The sequence below is a fragment of the Phaenicophaeus curvirostris genome, chromosome 2 (assembly GCF_032191515.1).
Source record: "Phaenicophaeus curvirostris isolate KB17595 chromosome 2, BPBGC_Pcur_1.0, whole genome shotgun sequence".
Lineage (NCBI taxonomy): Eukaryota > Metazoa > Chordata > Aves > Cuculiformes > Cuculidae > Phaenicophaeus > Phaenicophaeus curvirostris.
In genome coordinates, this window is record NC_091393.1 from 10,754,361 (window position 1) to 10,772,010 (window position 17,650).

Genomic DNA, 17,650 nt, shown 5'->3' on the forward strand with positions numbered 1-17,650 from the left:
CAACTGTTATGGTTTAATCATTTTATGGCAAAAAAACATGTTCAGGTTTTTTGTATAACAGTGTGTTTAGTTTTTCTTGTCTTGCTGTTTTCACTAAAATTCAGAAGGAAGAAGCTAAATTACAAGAAGAGATAAGACGTCTCAAACAAGATAAACAGGCTCTTGAGGTAGACCTGGGAAAAGCAAAGAAGGAAAGAGATTTAGCGAAAGTCCAGATTGTATCCACATCAGGTAAAGCACCTTCATTTTGTTGAATAATAATGCCTACTTTGTGCTTCACTAAGTAAATATTTAACTAAAACTTGTTTCTTATTAAAACATTACTTAGTCAAATGCATTTAGACCATTTGCAAATATTGTCTAATCTTCTAATAAAAGCATACAGTGTAGGATATGCTACAGTACCTTTGGCCCTCTATTAGAAAGCCTTTTCTTGTATCCAGCCAAACTCTTTGTTGTTGCCTTTGTAGTTTGATTTCTTGCTCATCTTCAGCTGAGCATGGAAAACAGATGATTCCATTTATATGACAGCTCTGTTCATAAGAAAAGATTTACTGTGTTGCATCTTTGTCTGCTATTTAGATCTTGCCCTTTTTTTACCTGTAACTTAAGCCTTATGACTTTTTTTCAACATTATTAGCAGAATTCTTTCCAGTTTGACTTTAGTTTTCTTCATGAGAGGGGGCCAGTAATTGGACACTCTCACTTCCAATATCAGGCATCACAAATGCTATAAGCTGTAATATTTACTTCCATCTCTCTTCTCAAAATGTTTGATCCCTAAATGACAGGAGTATGATCAGTACATATCTAAGCATATATTCTATATTGTCATCCATGTTATTATTGAAAATTTGTTTGCTAGAACGTCATCAAGAATAGATTGCTTGGGGTTCTGTTTTAAATACTTTTTAAACTATGACCCATTGAGTACTACTGTGTGTAAGAGAAAAAAAAGTTTTTTTTCAAATACTGTTGCATTTAAAATGCTAATTAGGACCTGGTTTTAAAACTTCACTGCAGTAACAAGATTGTCAAAAGAGTACAGGTATTACAAGTGCTGAGGAGGATAGTATTAACTAATTACTTCTTCAATACATAATTACTAATAAAACAATACTAAAGATGCTTTATTCTTGTAGGTGAGAAATCTTATGAATTTAAAGTTATGGAAGAATCATACAAACAGGAAATTGCTAATTTAAAAAGAAGACTTCAGTGGTATGCAGAAAATCAGGATCTTCTGGATAAAGATGCAGCCCGTCTTAAAGACGCAAGAGGAGAAATAGAGAAACTAAAACTAGAGGTGATAATAGCTAGCTTTATCGAAGGAGTTGGAACTTAATTTTTTTTCTTTTCTAGTGATAAGTATAATGTAGTTCTGTCCTTCATAATAATCCCACTTTTTCAAGAAAAAAACATGTAAACTCTTTACAATCTCTAAATCAAGCGTGGAGTCTTTATGTGCAAAATTGATATTACTGCATGTGCAGTGAGAGTTACAAGTGCAGAATGCTTAAAACCTGCTTTTGCTTCTGTTGTACATCTTGATGATGATTCTTGAAACAAAAGCTATGTGTTTCCTTAAAACCTGCAAATTTCTTGACTAAGAAAAGGAAGTACACTGTTACATAAACAACTTGGAAACATCCCTTTTGTCATTCTCTTTTCCTTCCTTTTACTTCACAGTAGCATAGGCAACAATTACTTTTTTCTTTTATGTCCTGATTCTAAATTCATTCTTGGAAAAATTCTGTGGTTACTGTATTAAGGAAGGAAAAGCCAAAACAGTCTAAATATGAAGCAAGCAGAACTAATATATGAATCTCTAATAGTTCCAAGATGTGCATTGCCTGCTTGTCAGGAGATTTCACTTATAATTCACAGGAATAAAGAATTTTACCAGTAATAAAATATGACTGATCTTGGACTTTTTACATGGTGTTGTGTTAGAGAGATCACAGATGAAAGGAGGTGCTTCTGGAGGGGCAGCCAGGGAAGGGTATCCCTTAAACACCGCCATAGCAAACTTCGATCAAAATATCATTGAGGGACTAGTGATTGAAAAAAAAAAAAAAGAGCGCTGACTTCATAGAAACAGTCAAATTAATCAAACTATGCTGGCATAAATGCTAACATTGCCCGTGTGAGGGATAGATCAAGACAGGAAGACTGCCAACTGTGCAAGGTGTAATACACCTATACTGTGATCATAGTGTCTGATAAATGTAGGAAATTCAATTTAGATTAAAGTTTTGAGTCTTAGTGGCCAGATGTTATGGGAGTGCAGGAGCATTGGCTATTGAGTTCCTTACCCTGATCTTGAGAGTCAGCATTTACTTAGGTACAACATAATATTGCTTTTTGACTGTTGTTATAGCTCGTCATGCAGCATAGCTTTGCAAATCACAAACTGTTTCCTTAATTCACCCTGAATTTGTGTAATGTACTGTAGGACTTTATATTATAGCTTATTAACCAAGCCTGCACACTGGAAGTATTGGAGAAAAAAAGCAGATTACTGTTCTGAAGACACGAATGTCCCAAAAATGAAGTTCTTTTCTAGATATCCATACCTCGTGCTAGCTCCTTTTGATGTAAATGGCTTGAAGAAGCTGTAACTTAGTTTAAGAACCTGAAGGATCAGTTAGTACAAAAATCACTAGTAGTTCTTTAAGTTACAGAACACTTCCGTTATATTGTGTACATTTGAAATGCTTACTTTTGTACTACTTTGTACTACTTTTGTACTTACTTTGGTAATGTATTGGAATATGTATTTCAGTGTGTTTTCTCATAAATTGGATAGGTTGAGAAGCTCAGAGCTGAAGCTGGAGATCAGTCTGCGCAGCAGAAGAAATGTTTGCGAGACAGAGCAGCAGATGCTAAAAGAATTCAGGATCTTGAGCGACAAGTATGGAATAATAGAATTGTGTTTCATTTAACCTTTATTTCAGATAGTGCCTCTCTCAATGCTTACCAGCCCTTTCACAAGAATAAGGCATTGAATTAAGCCATTTGGTAAAGTAACTTGTGCTATGGAATACTCAACAGAAAAAGTAGCAATTATTTATTTATAAAGGGCTCTTCTGCTAGTAAGTTCTAATAAGCTATTTACTAATATCCTTTTTAAAATACTTTAACATTAAAATACTTTTCTGGAGCAGGTGAGCAAAAGCACATACAAGCTTGTTGTTTATCTTCTAAGACTCCTTTTGTCCATGTTCAGTAACCCTTTAACATTATGACCAGTTTCAGCAAAGCATATTCAGGAGTAGGTGTTTAAATTTTATTGGATTCCTACCAGATTCATTAAAACTAGGGGACTGGAGACTTTAAAATCAATTTTTCTGCTAAGGAAAGTCAGGTGGAAGTGAGCATTTCTGAATTTTAGGTGATGGCAGCTGCATTTGGTAGGCATGTAGGACAAATGGGAAAAAGCATCTGCATATTCTAATGCAAAGAATATATTATCCATAGATAAAGATGGGCTAATAAGACTAATAACAAATTAGTCTTCCATGCAAGGTATTAATGTTCTTTTATTGCAGACTCTGAAATAGAAAGCATATAATCTGTTATTGGGAGAATAATTTCAATATTGCATGAAATATCTCTGCAACAGTTGGAAAATTAGAATATGAATGTAAGTCTTGGGGAAAAAAAGCAAATACTTTAACAGCATTAAAAGGCATATACAACTGAAGTGCTAAGAAAGTAAATGAAATGTTCATTTGACATAAAATCTGAAGACCAGAGCAGTATTTTGTTTAAGATGATGTATAAGTTGGTCAGTAAGAGATTATGAGTCTTGCTTTTATGTAAACAGTAACATAAATGTAAGCAGTGTAAAAATTTTTCTACATACACATCTCGTTTTCCTTCTTCACCCAGTGTAAGTGAATGATGTTTGTTAACATTCTGTCACTTAGTTCAGTTCACTTCTCAGGAGAACTTTATTCTTTTTGACTTCTGGTTTACTTTTCTTTTTGATAGATCAAAGAAATGGAAGGAATTCTAAAAAGAAGGTATCCAAATTCTTTGCCAGCTTTGATTTATGCTGCTGCTGCTGCTACTGAGAAAACTAATGATCTTTCAGCTAAAGCAAACACAGTTGATTTTTTGGAGAGAAGAATAAAAAAGTTAGAAACAGAACTTGAAGGTAAAGATGATGAAGCTAAAAAAAGTCTTCGTGCCATGGAACAACAGTTTCAAAAAATAAAGGTAAAAATTGGAGTCTTGTCTAGTAGTCTATTCTGCAAGTAACAGTCACAAGGTTACTCGTGTCTAACACAGGATAGTGGTGAAAACTGTGAAGGCAAAGACCACGTTCGGGTGAAAAAATATTCAGAGAATTTATAATCAGAATTTCAGTAGCTTTAGCACTTAAGATAAGAAAGTATTAAAATTATTTGAGTAGTAATGAAACTGAGAGGACGAGTTCTTGAAGCATTTAATTCTTAAAATTAGCATAAGTGGATTTCATTCTGTGGGTCAGAGCAGCTGCTTACCTAGCTTCTCGCTGTACCAAAGGCTGTGGTTTCAAAGGGCTGCTGACTGGACATTTCTGCAGGGAATTCCTGGGAACACTGCATTCTATCCAAAATATTTATACAACAGCGAGTCCCGAGACCTGTGTTAGGAAGCATGAAAGCCTGGCATTTTACTTTAAGAAATAAGTGAACTGCTTACATGCTTAATGACCAGGAAAGGAAAGCAATGGCTGATTGTTCCTCCTTTTTCGCCATATGAGTTACTCATCTTGCTTTCCTCAGAGGGTCTTCAGGCTATTAAGAAGGGTTATGTTTTCCTGAGCATATTGGGGAAAAAAATGACTCTGTATTTCTCTGAATTCTTAACACTATATTTAAAAAAATAAATAAAAATAAAATAAAAATCTGATAATTTCTGATAAATTTCAAGATGCTTTTAGAAATGTAAAGTACAATTTTTAAGCATGTGACAATAATATTTGCAAACGAATGCGTGAATACATAGTGGCAGATTTTCAAAAATTAAACACTTCTTGCCTGAGTTTAGCTGCCAGTTAAGCTGGGCTGAAGCTAAGCTGTGACACTGTGTTAAAATAAGGTATTACGTTGCCTGTCTGAGTCGGCAACATCTGAAGAGAACTCAATTATATAAAAAAGAAATTGTTTCTTGTCAATTCAGTTTTCTTTGATGCATAGTTACTGCATTCATTGTGAGCAGAGGATTACTTTGTAGTGAATGTTCTGAGTAATTCTGTTTTACAGGAGACTTAAATTTGCTTCCTGTAATTTTTCACTCACTAATTTCTGAACTGATTGAATAGTGTTGTTAGCAACACTGATGTGTGCTGTCTTGTGAAATCTTGCTTCAGATGTCCAATAACTTCAAAGTATAATAGGAAGACCTTACAATAAATAGTACACTTGAGGAAACTTCTTTTTCTTCTCCTCCTCCCACTCCCCTCCCTCAGATACAATACGAGCAGAGACTTGTAGAGCTTGAGCAGCTACTTGCCTACAAATTTATGAGTGAATCATCGAAACTGAATGGTGATAAAGCTTGTTCTACAGAGCTTGAACAGGAGCTTCAGAATCTAAAAACAACCCATCAGATCACTGTTAAAAACCTCCAGACAGAAATTGAAAACCTTAAAAGTCAGAATTCCCAATTAAAACTCAGAAGTAAGAAGGATAATAAAGACTTGGAGTGCACAGACTCTCAAATGAAACAAGGTAACACAAAAGACAGACTGTTAAAATTGAATGAAGAACTGGTCATCAAAAATAAAGAAATACAAGACCTTACAAAAACCGTAGAGAAACTTCAAAAAGAAAGGATGGTGATGTTATCTGATGACAATTTGAGAAATAAAACCGACAATAAGGAAAATTCTACAGAGACCTTGAAAAAGAATACCTCAGCAGCAGATAAAAGGAAGTCCAGCAAGAGTGGACCCTTTCTAAGCATTTTCAATGATGACAAAATATACCAACCACAGACCTTTTCTGATTCTAATCTCTCAGAAGTTCTGCAAGAAAATGCACAGCTGAAAGAGGAGCTAGAAAGATTGTCTCTTGAAATGAACCAGCAGAGGGTGAAGTCTCAAGCAACACTAGCTTATTCTGAAAATAACATACGAAGGTAAATGCTGAATATGTTCCTTTATAAAATCGTGTTAAAATTTTGGCTTATAAAGGATTAAGTGGCCCATTAACATGTCAGCCATGTACAAAGCTAGCTTATACTTGGCCAGTATTCTCTGTAAATTTCATTCATATGGTTTGATTTTGGATTTGGAGGATGGGATTGTTGCTTGGGGTTTCATTTTTTTAGAGCAGTTTACTGTCACAATTCTTTCTACAGGCAAGCCTGTATTAATCCTTCTACAATTCATCATGGTTTTGAGTAACAAGATCTCAATGTAAATCGTTGCATCTTAGATGCTATGTATTTGTATTGCGTAGCATTAATATTTGGTACACATACTTAACTTCAACCTTGGGTGTACTTTTGATGGGATTTACTTGATCAACTGCAGAAATTTTCCACTTTGCCTAGTCTCTCTTAGATCCCTTCATAGTAAAAGTAGAAGAATCGTCATATTTAGATTGCAACTTGATCTGTTCTAAAATAGATCACTCAAAATAGGACGGCTGAATTATTTTTTCTTTTCATAAGAGGAGCCAAGAAAGGTGATTGGCTGACTTTTTCTGTATTCTAGCTGCCTCTAGTGAAATAGGCGCATATCCACCGTGGTAGGTTTCACACCCTGTCATCCCCTTAAAGCAGTAGATGTAATGGTGGTGCTATCTTGCAAGGTTTTGTTATGAAACAACAATGTGATATTTCGTACGTTCAAGTGAGAAATGTAGCCATGTTTTTGAAGAACTGCCTGTAGCTGCTTTACTACATCTTATTTTCTTCTCACCCTTGTTCAGGATGCAGGAAGACACAGCAGAATACATTGCATCTCTGAAAGCTTCCCATCAGAGGGAAGTGGAGAAGATTCTTTGCCAGCATGCCAGGGAGCACTCTACTTCTAAAGTAGCTGAACTGAACAGCAGAATTTCAACACAAGAGGTAGGACACAGTAGATAGATTCATGATATATATAGGTAACTGTTGAAGTTATTTCTTTCTAGATTACTGTAAACTTTTATCTTTCTTTGCAGTAGGATCTGTGGTTTCAAAAATGGGCCACTGTATTCACAGAATCACAGACTGGCTGAGGTTGGAAGGGACCTCTGGAGGTAGTCTTGTCTACCCCCCTGCTTGAGCAGGGTCATCTAGACCAATGCAGCGCAGGATACTGTTAGCCTTTTGTTCAGCTTGGTGTCCACCAGCATACCCAGGTCCTTTTCTGCAAAACTGCTTTCAACTTGTTGGGTTGGAGGGCTTTTAAGCTTGAAGGAGGTGATAGTTGAATGTCAACCAGCTTTCTTGGGCCCCTCTTCCTGCCTAGGCTTTATGTCATCATTCAAGCAGATCTTTGAGGAGACCAGAGTCTGCTCTCCTGAAGTCTAGGGTTGTGATTTTGTTTCAGGATCCTAAACTCCACTGTCTTATGGTCACAACAGCCAAGGTTGCCTTTGACATTCACATCCCTAACAAAAACCCTTCCTTGTCTGTGAGTTTAAGACCCAGGAGAGCACCTCTCATCGCTGGCTCCTCTATCACTTGGGTCAGGAATTTGTCATCAGTGCTGTCCAGGAACCTCATGGATTGCTTATGCTGTGCTGTATTGTTCCTCCTATGGGTATCAGAGCAGTTGAAGTCCTCCATGAGAACCTTAAATTGTGATTGTATTTGCACATTAAAATTTTGGGAGAAGTTTTACATAGGGGATGAAGGTAGAAAAAGTGATTGTATTCAGAGTATTCCAGAACTTTCTATAACTGAGGAGACTTCTTTTCTTACGCTTTATATGAACATGTGTTAGAGGTAGCGGTGTTGATCTGTGCATCACTTACACCTGCAGTACTACAATACTGGTTATATTTTTGCCATATTTTTCTTGTATAGGTTTTCATATGTCATCATGGATATTTATGTTAATGACAACTATTTTTAATCTTTCTCTAGATATTAATAAAACATCTCCAAGAACAAATCAGTGAGCAGCAGAGACACCAGGAAGCTCTCCTAGTCTCACAGATGAGAGAAGAACTCCTACAAAAAGAGGTATATTTAAATATGGATTGGGGGTGCTTTATTCTAACAAGAGTTTTCAGTTTCATCCTTGTAAAGCCTGAAATAATATGCAGTAAAATAAGTATTAAAAACAGTATCTTTCTCAGTTGCTTCTACAATTATACCCGAGAATGTAATATATTTTTCTTATGTGAACAAGAGAACAAAACAGCACAAAAGATAGAACTTTGACATTCTTAGATTTATTTTATCATTATTATTTTTAATTATAGATATGTCTGACATCTATATGAAAATTGATCAGCAGTTAATCCAGGCATTCATAGCCTCTTCTTTGAGAGTTGTGATGAGTAGTAGACAGACCACAGGATGTTTTCTTTTTGAAGAGGAGATTTTATTATCCCTGTCAAATTCTTTGTTCACATAAAGCTTTCCTTTTTTCAGTCTTCATTGCCATAAAACTGACTTTAGGCAATTTTATTCTTGGTTTTCTCCTTTGATGTCTATGAAAGGTGAGGTCTTTTAAGAAGAGAAGGTTAGTTGTAGTAGTTCTTCTGAAATCCACTTGTTTTTGAGAAAGATATTCCAGGTTGTTCCTAGTCTTTTACTTCAATTAATAGCATAAAATCTAGAAATTACACTCGTTCTCATTTTCATTTTTCAGTTAATATTGTGTAAAATTGTTGTCTGTGTTTTAGCTCAAGGAGGATACAGCCTGTCTTAGCCCTGGGCCTGGGCTTAACTCACCATTTCTTCATGTGTGAACATTGTTAATTTTAACTTGATTGTGATAATACAGTAACTAACCAGCAGGAGTTATTAAATAGAATTCTGCTATTCTATAAGAGACTGAGAACTCCAGATATTTCATCTTGTTTGCTGCCCTTATTTAGAAGAAATGAGAGAAGTATCAGTATGTGTTTAGTACATACGTAGTATAATCAGTCTTAATCTAACTAAACTCAGTATTTCTTTCATCCACACAAAATTCCACCTCTGTTGTGAAGGGCATTTTTAGAAAAGTGAGGGTTTGTAGGGAGAGTGAAAAAGATCTCATATTAAACAAACTCTGTATTTGCAGAATGAAGACTGAGATGAGACTCTTTGTTCATATTATAAATACAATGATAGCTATTACGTTTCCATACAAAGCTTGTTTTGGTCCAATGTTCTCACTATATGTACTACTTTCTCCTGGGAAAATACGATGAGAGTATAATGAGACAAATGTTATTCAATATATTTGTTTCTTCTATGACTGTGGATTATGGATTATTAATGACGATTGGTAAGATAATGATCTTCCTGTCACACCCACATGTCACAGGCTGAGTCTGAGGGGCTGACATTGAAGAAAATTTAATGAGGTGCCTTTGTTACAAAAGTCATTGCAAAACTACACAGATAAAATATTAAAGTAAAGCCCTGCTTTTGCCCTATTTGATTGCTGCGCTGCTTATAAAATACATTTTAAGCATTAAGTGGTTAAATAAGTTGAGCTGAACAATGTCAGTAGCCAAACTGGCAAAGGTAGTCATGATACCGAAACCCTTTACCATTTGTAGTAGGATTGAGTCCTCTGTCTGTAACAGTGGTATCTCAAAAAAACAAGCTTTGTTTGAGGCTTACTGGGAGGCTGTTATGTGAATACTAATCTCAGAAATGCTGTTCACGGATGTTTTTCATTAACTTTATACTTCTCTTGTATAACAGCTTACACATAGGACATAGTTTTGTTGCTGGCAAAATATATGGAGCCCGTTTTCTCCTGGGCCTTTTTTTCCCACTCATAAAACCATTCCTGCATGAATTTTTCTTGTATTTAATTATGTACTTGAGATCACACATCAGCCCCTTTCTTCAGTGGGGCAACTCAACAGACACTCATTTTCACAGACCTTACGAAACTGATTTCTGCTTATCTGAGTAGCTGAAACTGGTCCAAAGCTGCTGGAGTAATGGACAGGCAGAAGTATAATAATATACACCTTATTATTTCAGCAAACCGTGTTAAAAATTGAAATAATATGAAGACGATGAGAGGACTGGAGCACCTCTGCTGTGAGGACAGGCTGAGAGACTTGGGGTTGTTCAGCCTGGAGAAAAGGCTCTGGGGACACCTCATTGTGGCCTTCCAGTACCTGAACGAGGGGCACAAGAAAGCTGGGGAGGGACTTTTTACAAGGGTATGGAGTGATAGGATGAGGGGGAATGGCTTTAAATTGGAAGGGGGAAGAATTAGATAAGACAGTATGAAGAAATTCTTCACAGTGAGAGAGGTGAGGTGCTGGCACAGGTTGCCCAGGGAAGCTGTGGCTGCCCCATCCCTGGAGGTGTTCAAGGCCAGGTTGGATGGGGCCTTGGGCTGCCTGGTCTGGTGGGAGGTGTCCCTCCCCATGGCAGAGGGGCTGGGACTGGGTGATCCTTAGGTCCCTTCCAACTCAAAGCATTCTATGATTCTATGGTAATTGCAAGCCATCTTGGAGTCACCTCTCAGTACAAGTGACAACATCTTATGCAGTGCACAATGCTTCCAGCTACTTGAATTCAGCAGCAGAGTGCCAAGGAGAGTTGAGTGCTTGAAGAGGGTTAGCTGTTTGCCAACGTATTGGGTAAGGGGAGCTAAGACTTATAACAAAGGATAAAGATTTCAAAGCTTTCACATTATTTTGTTTATACACATTGAGAAAGTAACCAAAAAAACCACTCAGAATGTTAAATGATGAAATGTCAAGTTACTTAAAATAGACAAAGAATGAGAATAAACCAGCAGAGCTTTAAAAAAGACCTTACCTGAATTTGTGGAGGATTAGGAAATAATTTCCAAGCCATTGCTAGAGCTGATTTGGCCTGGCAATTATTAGACCAATTAGACCAAAAATGGATATTGCATATCCAAAGGGGATTTGCAATCATGTCTGTCTTTTCTTAATTTATTCCTTAGAAATAGACTGGTACATTTTTATATTTGGTCTTTATCCAGCATATGAGAAGGGATTGTGTAAGGACATCTAATCATACAATTCTCTATTAATTTTTTAGTATGTTTAGAAGTATAAAAATTGACTGTGAATGATCACTTCATAACATGTTACAAACAGGATTGGATTTATCAAAAAAGACTAGATTTTCATGTCCTCAGGCTACTTCTCAGCAATGAAAAATTCTAATCTAAATCCCTGAGCCCTTTCTAAGCTTTTAAATATAGGAGATTTCTCTTGTATGTCTTCCTTTTGGCACCTTTTAAATAGAATGATTAAACAACACAAATACATTTCAAAAGGAATGTGTTTCATACTCTGCTTAACACAATGATAACAATTTGCATCAATTCTCTCAAACTGTAGGTGACAAAATTGTTGGAAGAACTGAGAGAGGCCAAGGAGCACCACAGTCCTGAAATGAAACATTTCTTATGCCTGGAAAAGAAAATCAAACATATAGAGACTAGACATGCAGAAAGAGAGCAAGAAATCCGAAAGGTACACCACAGTATAACTGCATTTGCTTTATCAAGAGCAATTTATTGGTTTAACTGTAATTTTATGGTATTTACACAGGCTCATTTAGCTCACGCTGTAGGGGACAAGTACTTTTTGATATAGCCATGGTTTTATCTTTGGTACATGCTGATGCAAGCGAACATAGATGCAGTCCTAGTCAGCACACACTTGCTGTGGTAATTATTGCTTGTGCATGACTTGCATCTCAGGTGTGTTATTTCCTTGCTGCCTGGTCTAAGGAGGCCTTGCTATTGCAGATGGTTGGACCACGTGGCCTCTGGAAGCCCTTTGTATCATTTAGTTATTTCATATTTCAGTTACAGGATGAAAGCTCGCTACTGAGAACTTAACAAGAGCTTGTAATGCAGAGTTTGTTAAGCTCTGCTACGTTCATCAACTGAAGTGTAATTTTATTTTCTAGTCCTAGAAGTCTCATTCAGAGAAGCTGCATTAAAAGCAAAGAAACATTTTGTAGCAATCTACCACACACTGTTTAATACCTGAAACAACGACAAAGAAATAGCCTTTTTCCTCCACGGACAAAATATTTTGAATTTTAAAGTTTGGGTCTTTGTGATACATGAAGTTGTATCTGACATTTGTATCCCTTGAATGTATAAAACAATATTGCTATTATTTTTTTCATCTTATCTTACGCCATGGCCTCCATTCCAATTTTTCATCTATCTAGGGAGCTTCTGTCATCTGGAAACAGTTTTCTAGTTCATATAATTTTTTTTTTCAGCACTTAAGTCTATGACTGTCTTTCCATTACTGTTTTAACTTAGGTTTTATATAAATACACAAAGTCAAAGAAGGGCAGCTGGACTGGAAAATCATGAAACCTGTAGTAGTTCTTAGTTTATGGAGTTTGTTCTACAGTTTTGAAACCAGATCTCAAGGAATACACTTTTGCTTACAGAATTGTTTGTGGTAGAAGGTCTTATTCTCATACATTTCTACATCACATATTTAATTTTCTTCCCAAAAAGAGCTGTGCATAAAACAACTCACTGGTTGAAGAACAAACCCTGCTACCACTAATGATTTTATTACTGTTCCCATTCTGTCCTGCTGAAGGGGACTGTAATACAGTTACTTTTTTATACTATTCATTTGGTTTTGTATAACATGGGAACTCTTTCCCATTTTTGTAAAGTGTCTGTTGCTATCTGCTTTGTGACCTGTCTCCACTGAATTCATAACCTGACCTATAGTATATACTAAGATGTTTTGTTAATGCATTATTAAATCCAGAAATAATAGTATACACAACAGTTACTAAGTAGTTTCATCTTTCCTGATGCTACTGGCCTTGTTATGTATTAAGGTTTGGGTTTTGTTTGTCCCAGTTTTCTGCCTTTAATCATCTGCAGTGGTGAACCAAACAGTCCCCCAAATGAACAATAACAAAATGAACAATTTAGAAAAACTAATTGTTCAATAAAGAAATAACAGATTATTCTTGGTATCAAACTACAAATACAATAATTATGGCCTTAAAGCGATAAGGCTTTCCTTAAAGAATCTATTACAATGAATAGAGATGTGGAGATATTTATATCTTGCAGTCCTTTTTATTTGGGGTGATTTAATAGGATTATGCCATAAGTTTATGTTAAAATTAGTTCAAATTTTTACCTGCAGCAGCTTCAGACCTCTGTGACTGAGGATATTTTCTGATAATTTATAGAACTTGTGGTTTTAAAAAGTACAGTAGGAGCTCAGAACATGTCATCCAGATTTGGTTGGTTTCTCTTGCAGAGCATTCTTTTAATTAACATATCTGAATGGCAATTCAAAAGGTTCATTTTGATTATAGAGGGGTTTATGTTAGACTTCAATATTCAGACTTTTAATTGCTGCTTTGGAGAGGATAAGGTAGTCTCCTGAGGCTCATTAGTTATGGATTCTACCCTTCTGTCATTAATGCAGCTATTTAGTGGAATTCATTGCTGTCTGAATGATTTTTGTAATATTCAGAAGAAATTGTTTCCATTTTACGTGAGCACTGGTCTTTGAGACCGAGCATCAAATACAATGCAGTGGCACATTTCTACAGAGGGGAAGCGCTGGCTGAGTATTTGACTGGGAAATCACAGTGCTGACTTGCTTCTAATTTGCAGGCAGCTCAACTAACACAACACGTTAGTGAAGCAAGGCAAACGCATGAGGTTGAGAAGTGGCGAAGGCTGGCACAGCGGAAGAATCAAGAACTGGAGAAATTTCGAGTGGAATTGGATTCGATATTGGATGTTTTACGTGAACTGCAGAAACAAGGAGTTGTTATTCCTGCACCTGATTCCAGTGGATTCCGCTTGACAGACAGCTGTTGGAAGACTTGATTTCAGTTGGAGTTGATCAGAGAAGCAGAATTTTAATCATCAGTTATGTAAAGAAAACTTTATTGAAAACCATTACACTCGTAAACTGAATTACATTCTGACCTTACCTGAAATCTTGCTTGTCCAAAGGTAGATTCACACTGAGAAAGAAGACAGTCATACTGTATCTCTTATATTTTGTTAGTAATAAAGTTACATCAAATTTTTAAAAAATATTAGGAATATTGAGGTTATTCCATAAATTCAATTACCATTGAAAAATTCCATTTGATGCTTTTTCAGATACTGTAGAACACACCTGAATATCTTTAACTTCTGTTTATAACTTGTCTTATACTGATTCATTGGTGGGCAGTTTGAGTAATATGCTGTTTGGCTAATATTTTTAGTGTATAGAGTTAGTATTTTTTATTCAGTAACGCACAAAAATATCCTCTTTTTTCAACATCTTGCTTCTGTCCTTCCAATTCATAAAACGTTCCTTCCCTTCTCTTTCAGACCCCTTTCAACTTTGTAAATGACTGGAGGGCTGGAGCAGAGCAGGCATTCTCTGGTGATTCTCAAATTCAAACTATTCTGTTTACTTTGCAGATATTTCCAGCTGTGCTGGTAAGAACGATGGCAGAGTGGTCTAGCTAAATTATGGGGCAGATATGAAAAAAGCCTGTAAAATACGGTATGAGAGTAGTTATTGGTGTTCCTTTTGTGAGGGAATTCATTCAGAATTTTACAAGGGGCTGTTGTGGAGCTGCCAGTGTACCATGTTTGTGGATGATCTTTACACAATAGAGAGGCAGAGTAATAAATAGACAATGCACTAAAGCTCAGTTGCAGGGGTATGTTGGTGGGTGCATTTAGTGTTAAATACTGAGCAAATTGGAAGAGGGAACAGAAAAAAAAGCAATAATCTTCACTAGTGACAAAGGAGCCGGGTATGCTTGAGCAGGAATAATCTTTCACCCAAATACAGAACGTGGATATAACTTTCTACTGAACAGACAGGCATCACAGCAGGTAACAAGCTGAATATTTAGAGAAATCATTGCCTTCTCCCTCTCCTCTTGCTCTTTGCTGGAGTTACACATCAAGTGTAGAGCCTGCAAGGTACTAGCTAGCGTAGGAGCATTTCCTACTGCATCATTAATGTGTAATTTAGTGTACCAAGCTTTTGGTCCCTTGTTTCAAAAAAGAAATGGACCCAACTGGAAGGAAAAGAACACTCAGCAATCTAGAAAATGTAACCTTAGGAAACACTGAACCCGCAGGGACTGCCCTGTGCCAGAGGAAAGATGAGGACCGCCGTTACACTTGTATAAAGCAAACCTGCCAATAAAGGGATAGAGAAAGGAGAAGCAGTAAACTACAAGAAAATTGAAGAGGTAGCTGCTTGGTGGCAGGAAGGCCAGGTTTTCAAACAAATACCAGTAAATTACTACACGTTCTTAAGAATTCCGTAGCACATACATGGAGGTTGTAGCTCAATCAGCTATACTCATTTAGGGCAGAGGGAAGATAAAAGCTAAAGTGCACTATTCAGGTCACCTCTTCCTGTAATTTTGTACAATCTATACTGTATTATTTTGTAGTATTGGTTGAAGCTAACATTTCCTTCAAATGTGATACAGTTCAGGTCTGTGTACATGTATTTCTGTATGATGCTTCTTCAGGTACCAGCAGCAAACATGCACTTTGGCTTATACAGGCATGGGACTGAGCAGCATAAGGAACAAAACAGTGTAACAAATTACACCACACAGGCACAGACAGCGATCAACAGTACAAGGGTTGTGGGGTTTTTAAGCATATATCACACAAATATCAAGTGAGAGTGAGTATATACACATGTACAGATAGAAAAAAGATGATGGTCGTTGTCAATAAAACAGTAATAGTGCTTGCTTAGTATTCACATACTTTCAGTAGGGGTACTTTGTCCCTAATGATAAAGTATTAGTCTGTATTCATAAAATGTGTAAATACAATATTGCTGTATATATAATGTATCAATCAATGCTGTATTTTCTTGACTTGGAACTGTTTAGCAAATGAAAAGGATGAAATTCAGTAATTTCAACTTACTATTTATTTCCTGTACAATTTGCTACAGTCTTAACACTATTAAAGTGTGTGGCCTGAAGTGAGATTTTAAATTATAGCAACTCTTGTTCCCAGAGAGGCCACATCTTGGGTACACGAGGACACGGCCTAGGACAGGAAGGCCAAGGGGAAGCATTTCTGGTTGCTGGAAACTCACTCTCTCAAACATATAATCCTTAAATCACCAAGAGGCAGTTGCCTTAGTGTTCACACAGTTCATTCAAACACCTTTTAAAATTCTTATATTTGGTTCTCAGCAAATGCTGGTATCTTACATAGCTTGAATTAAATTTCAAATTAAATTCTCTTAGTCTATTTTACTGACCCAGGGCAGTATTATTTATTTTACTGTAAGCTATAATATGGTTTATAGTGTGTTTTCTCATGTATTTACGTCACTGCACACTCACTGAAGCTTGGTCTGTAGCTTTTAGGCATATACTGTGATGTATGCACTCTGCACACTAACAGACTGTCTCTGGTCTTGAATGGCTGCAGTAATGGTGTTCTTTGTGGAGAACCAAGGTCCAACTCTCTTTCTCTGCTAAAATTATTAGACTCCAGCAAATTCAACAGTACAGAAAGGGGAAAATACCCTGAAATGGAGCAAAAGCTGACAAAACAGATCATTAGTTCTTAATATATTCCACCGAGGAGTTCAGTCGGATCTTTCAGAAAGTAACAGAATTATATGCTACCCGTGTATGGTTTTCTTTATGTTATACCATACTATTTCCTTATGCAATTCAGGAGGCATTGTAATTAGTGGATTAAAATAACGTTAAACATAATTTCTTTGAATCATTGCCTTTAGCTGGAATTAATTTGTTTACAGCAAAGCAGATGGAGTGTAGTAACTTGAACTGTCATGTTTGAAGATTTTAGGAAATCAAGTGAGCAGCTGGCTGGGTGACTCAGCAAACCAGATTACAGAGACGTTTGCTTCAAGAGAGGGTAACAGGGTGTGCAGAATACCAAGTCTCATCATGGCATTTGTGGCAGAGACACAAGCAGTGTGTTCTATTTCAAGTTTTCTGACATACATGTCAAAATTGTTCATGTAACAAATTAAATAGGTTGTAATAGATGAAGATTTTATTTGATAGTACATAATACATTTTGAAGTCTGCCACTATATCCAGTATTTAACCTATGTTGGTAAAAAGAAGGCAAACAGATCAATATAGTGGCAGTAGCTGTTCTGCAGGGAAAGGGGAGCCATGCATCAGGTGCTGCCCTGACTTTATGGAACAGAAAGTCCTCTGATAATTTTGAACCGTAACATTTAGCCTTTCACACAGCTAACTACATACCTCATGTCCCCAAATAAGAAACCACAGCTCTTGCTTTTGTTGGAAAACATGTGATAAATGGCTCTGACTCTGTGCTCTCTTTTCTACATGTCAGTACGTGAGGCTACCAAGTAAGTTCAGTCCAGCTCTGCAGCAGCTCCAGTTGATTTATTTACCTTTGCCATCTTTCACTGCCCAGAAGGGGAAAAGCACACTTGAATTCCTCCTTTGCCAGTGGCTTGTGAAGGGGTTTGTGGGGTTACTTTAATCA

General features: G+C 36.5%; 1 protein-coding gene across 6 annotated transcripts in view; it reads left to right on the forward strand.

Annotated features, from left to right (window-relative positions):
- The window catches only part of CEP162 (centrosomal protein 162), a 47,475-nt gene extending 31,567 nt beyond the window's left edge, over positions 1-15,908 (forward strand). For all 6 annotated transcript variants that reach the window (XM_069851214.1, XM_069851213.1, XM_069851216.1 and 3 more), the window contains 9 exons: positions 105-231; positions 1,143-1,306; positions 2,810-2,914; positions 3,997-4,224; positions 5,462-6,132; positions 6,930-7,071; positions 8,074-8,172; positions 11,490-11,624; positions 13,772-15,908. In XM_069851214.1, the coding sequence (XP_069707315.1) occupies positions 105-231; positions 1,143-1,306; positions 2,810-2,914; positions 3,997-4,224; positions 5,462-6,132; positions 6,930-7,071; positions 8,074-8,172; positions 11,490-11,624; positions 13,772-13,990 (1,890 nt within the window). In that variant the 3' untranslated portion in view covers positions 13,991-15,908. The remainder of the gene's footprint in view (positions 1-104; positions 232-1,142; positions 1,307-2,809; positions 2,915-3,996; positions 4,225-5,461; positions 6,133-6,929; positions 7,072-8,073; positions 8,173-11,489; positions 11,625-13,771) is intronic.
- The last annotated feature ends 1,742 nt before the right edge of the window (positions 15,909-17,650 follow it).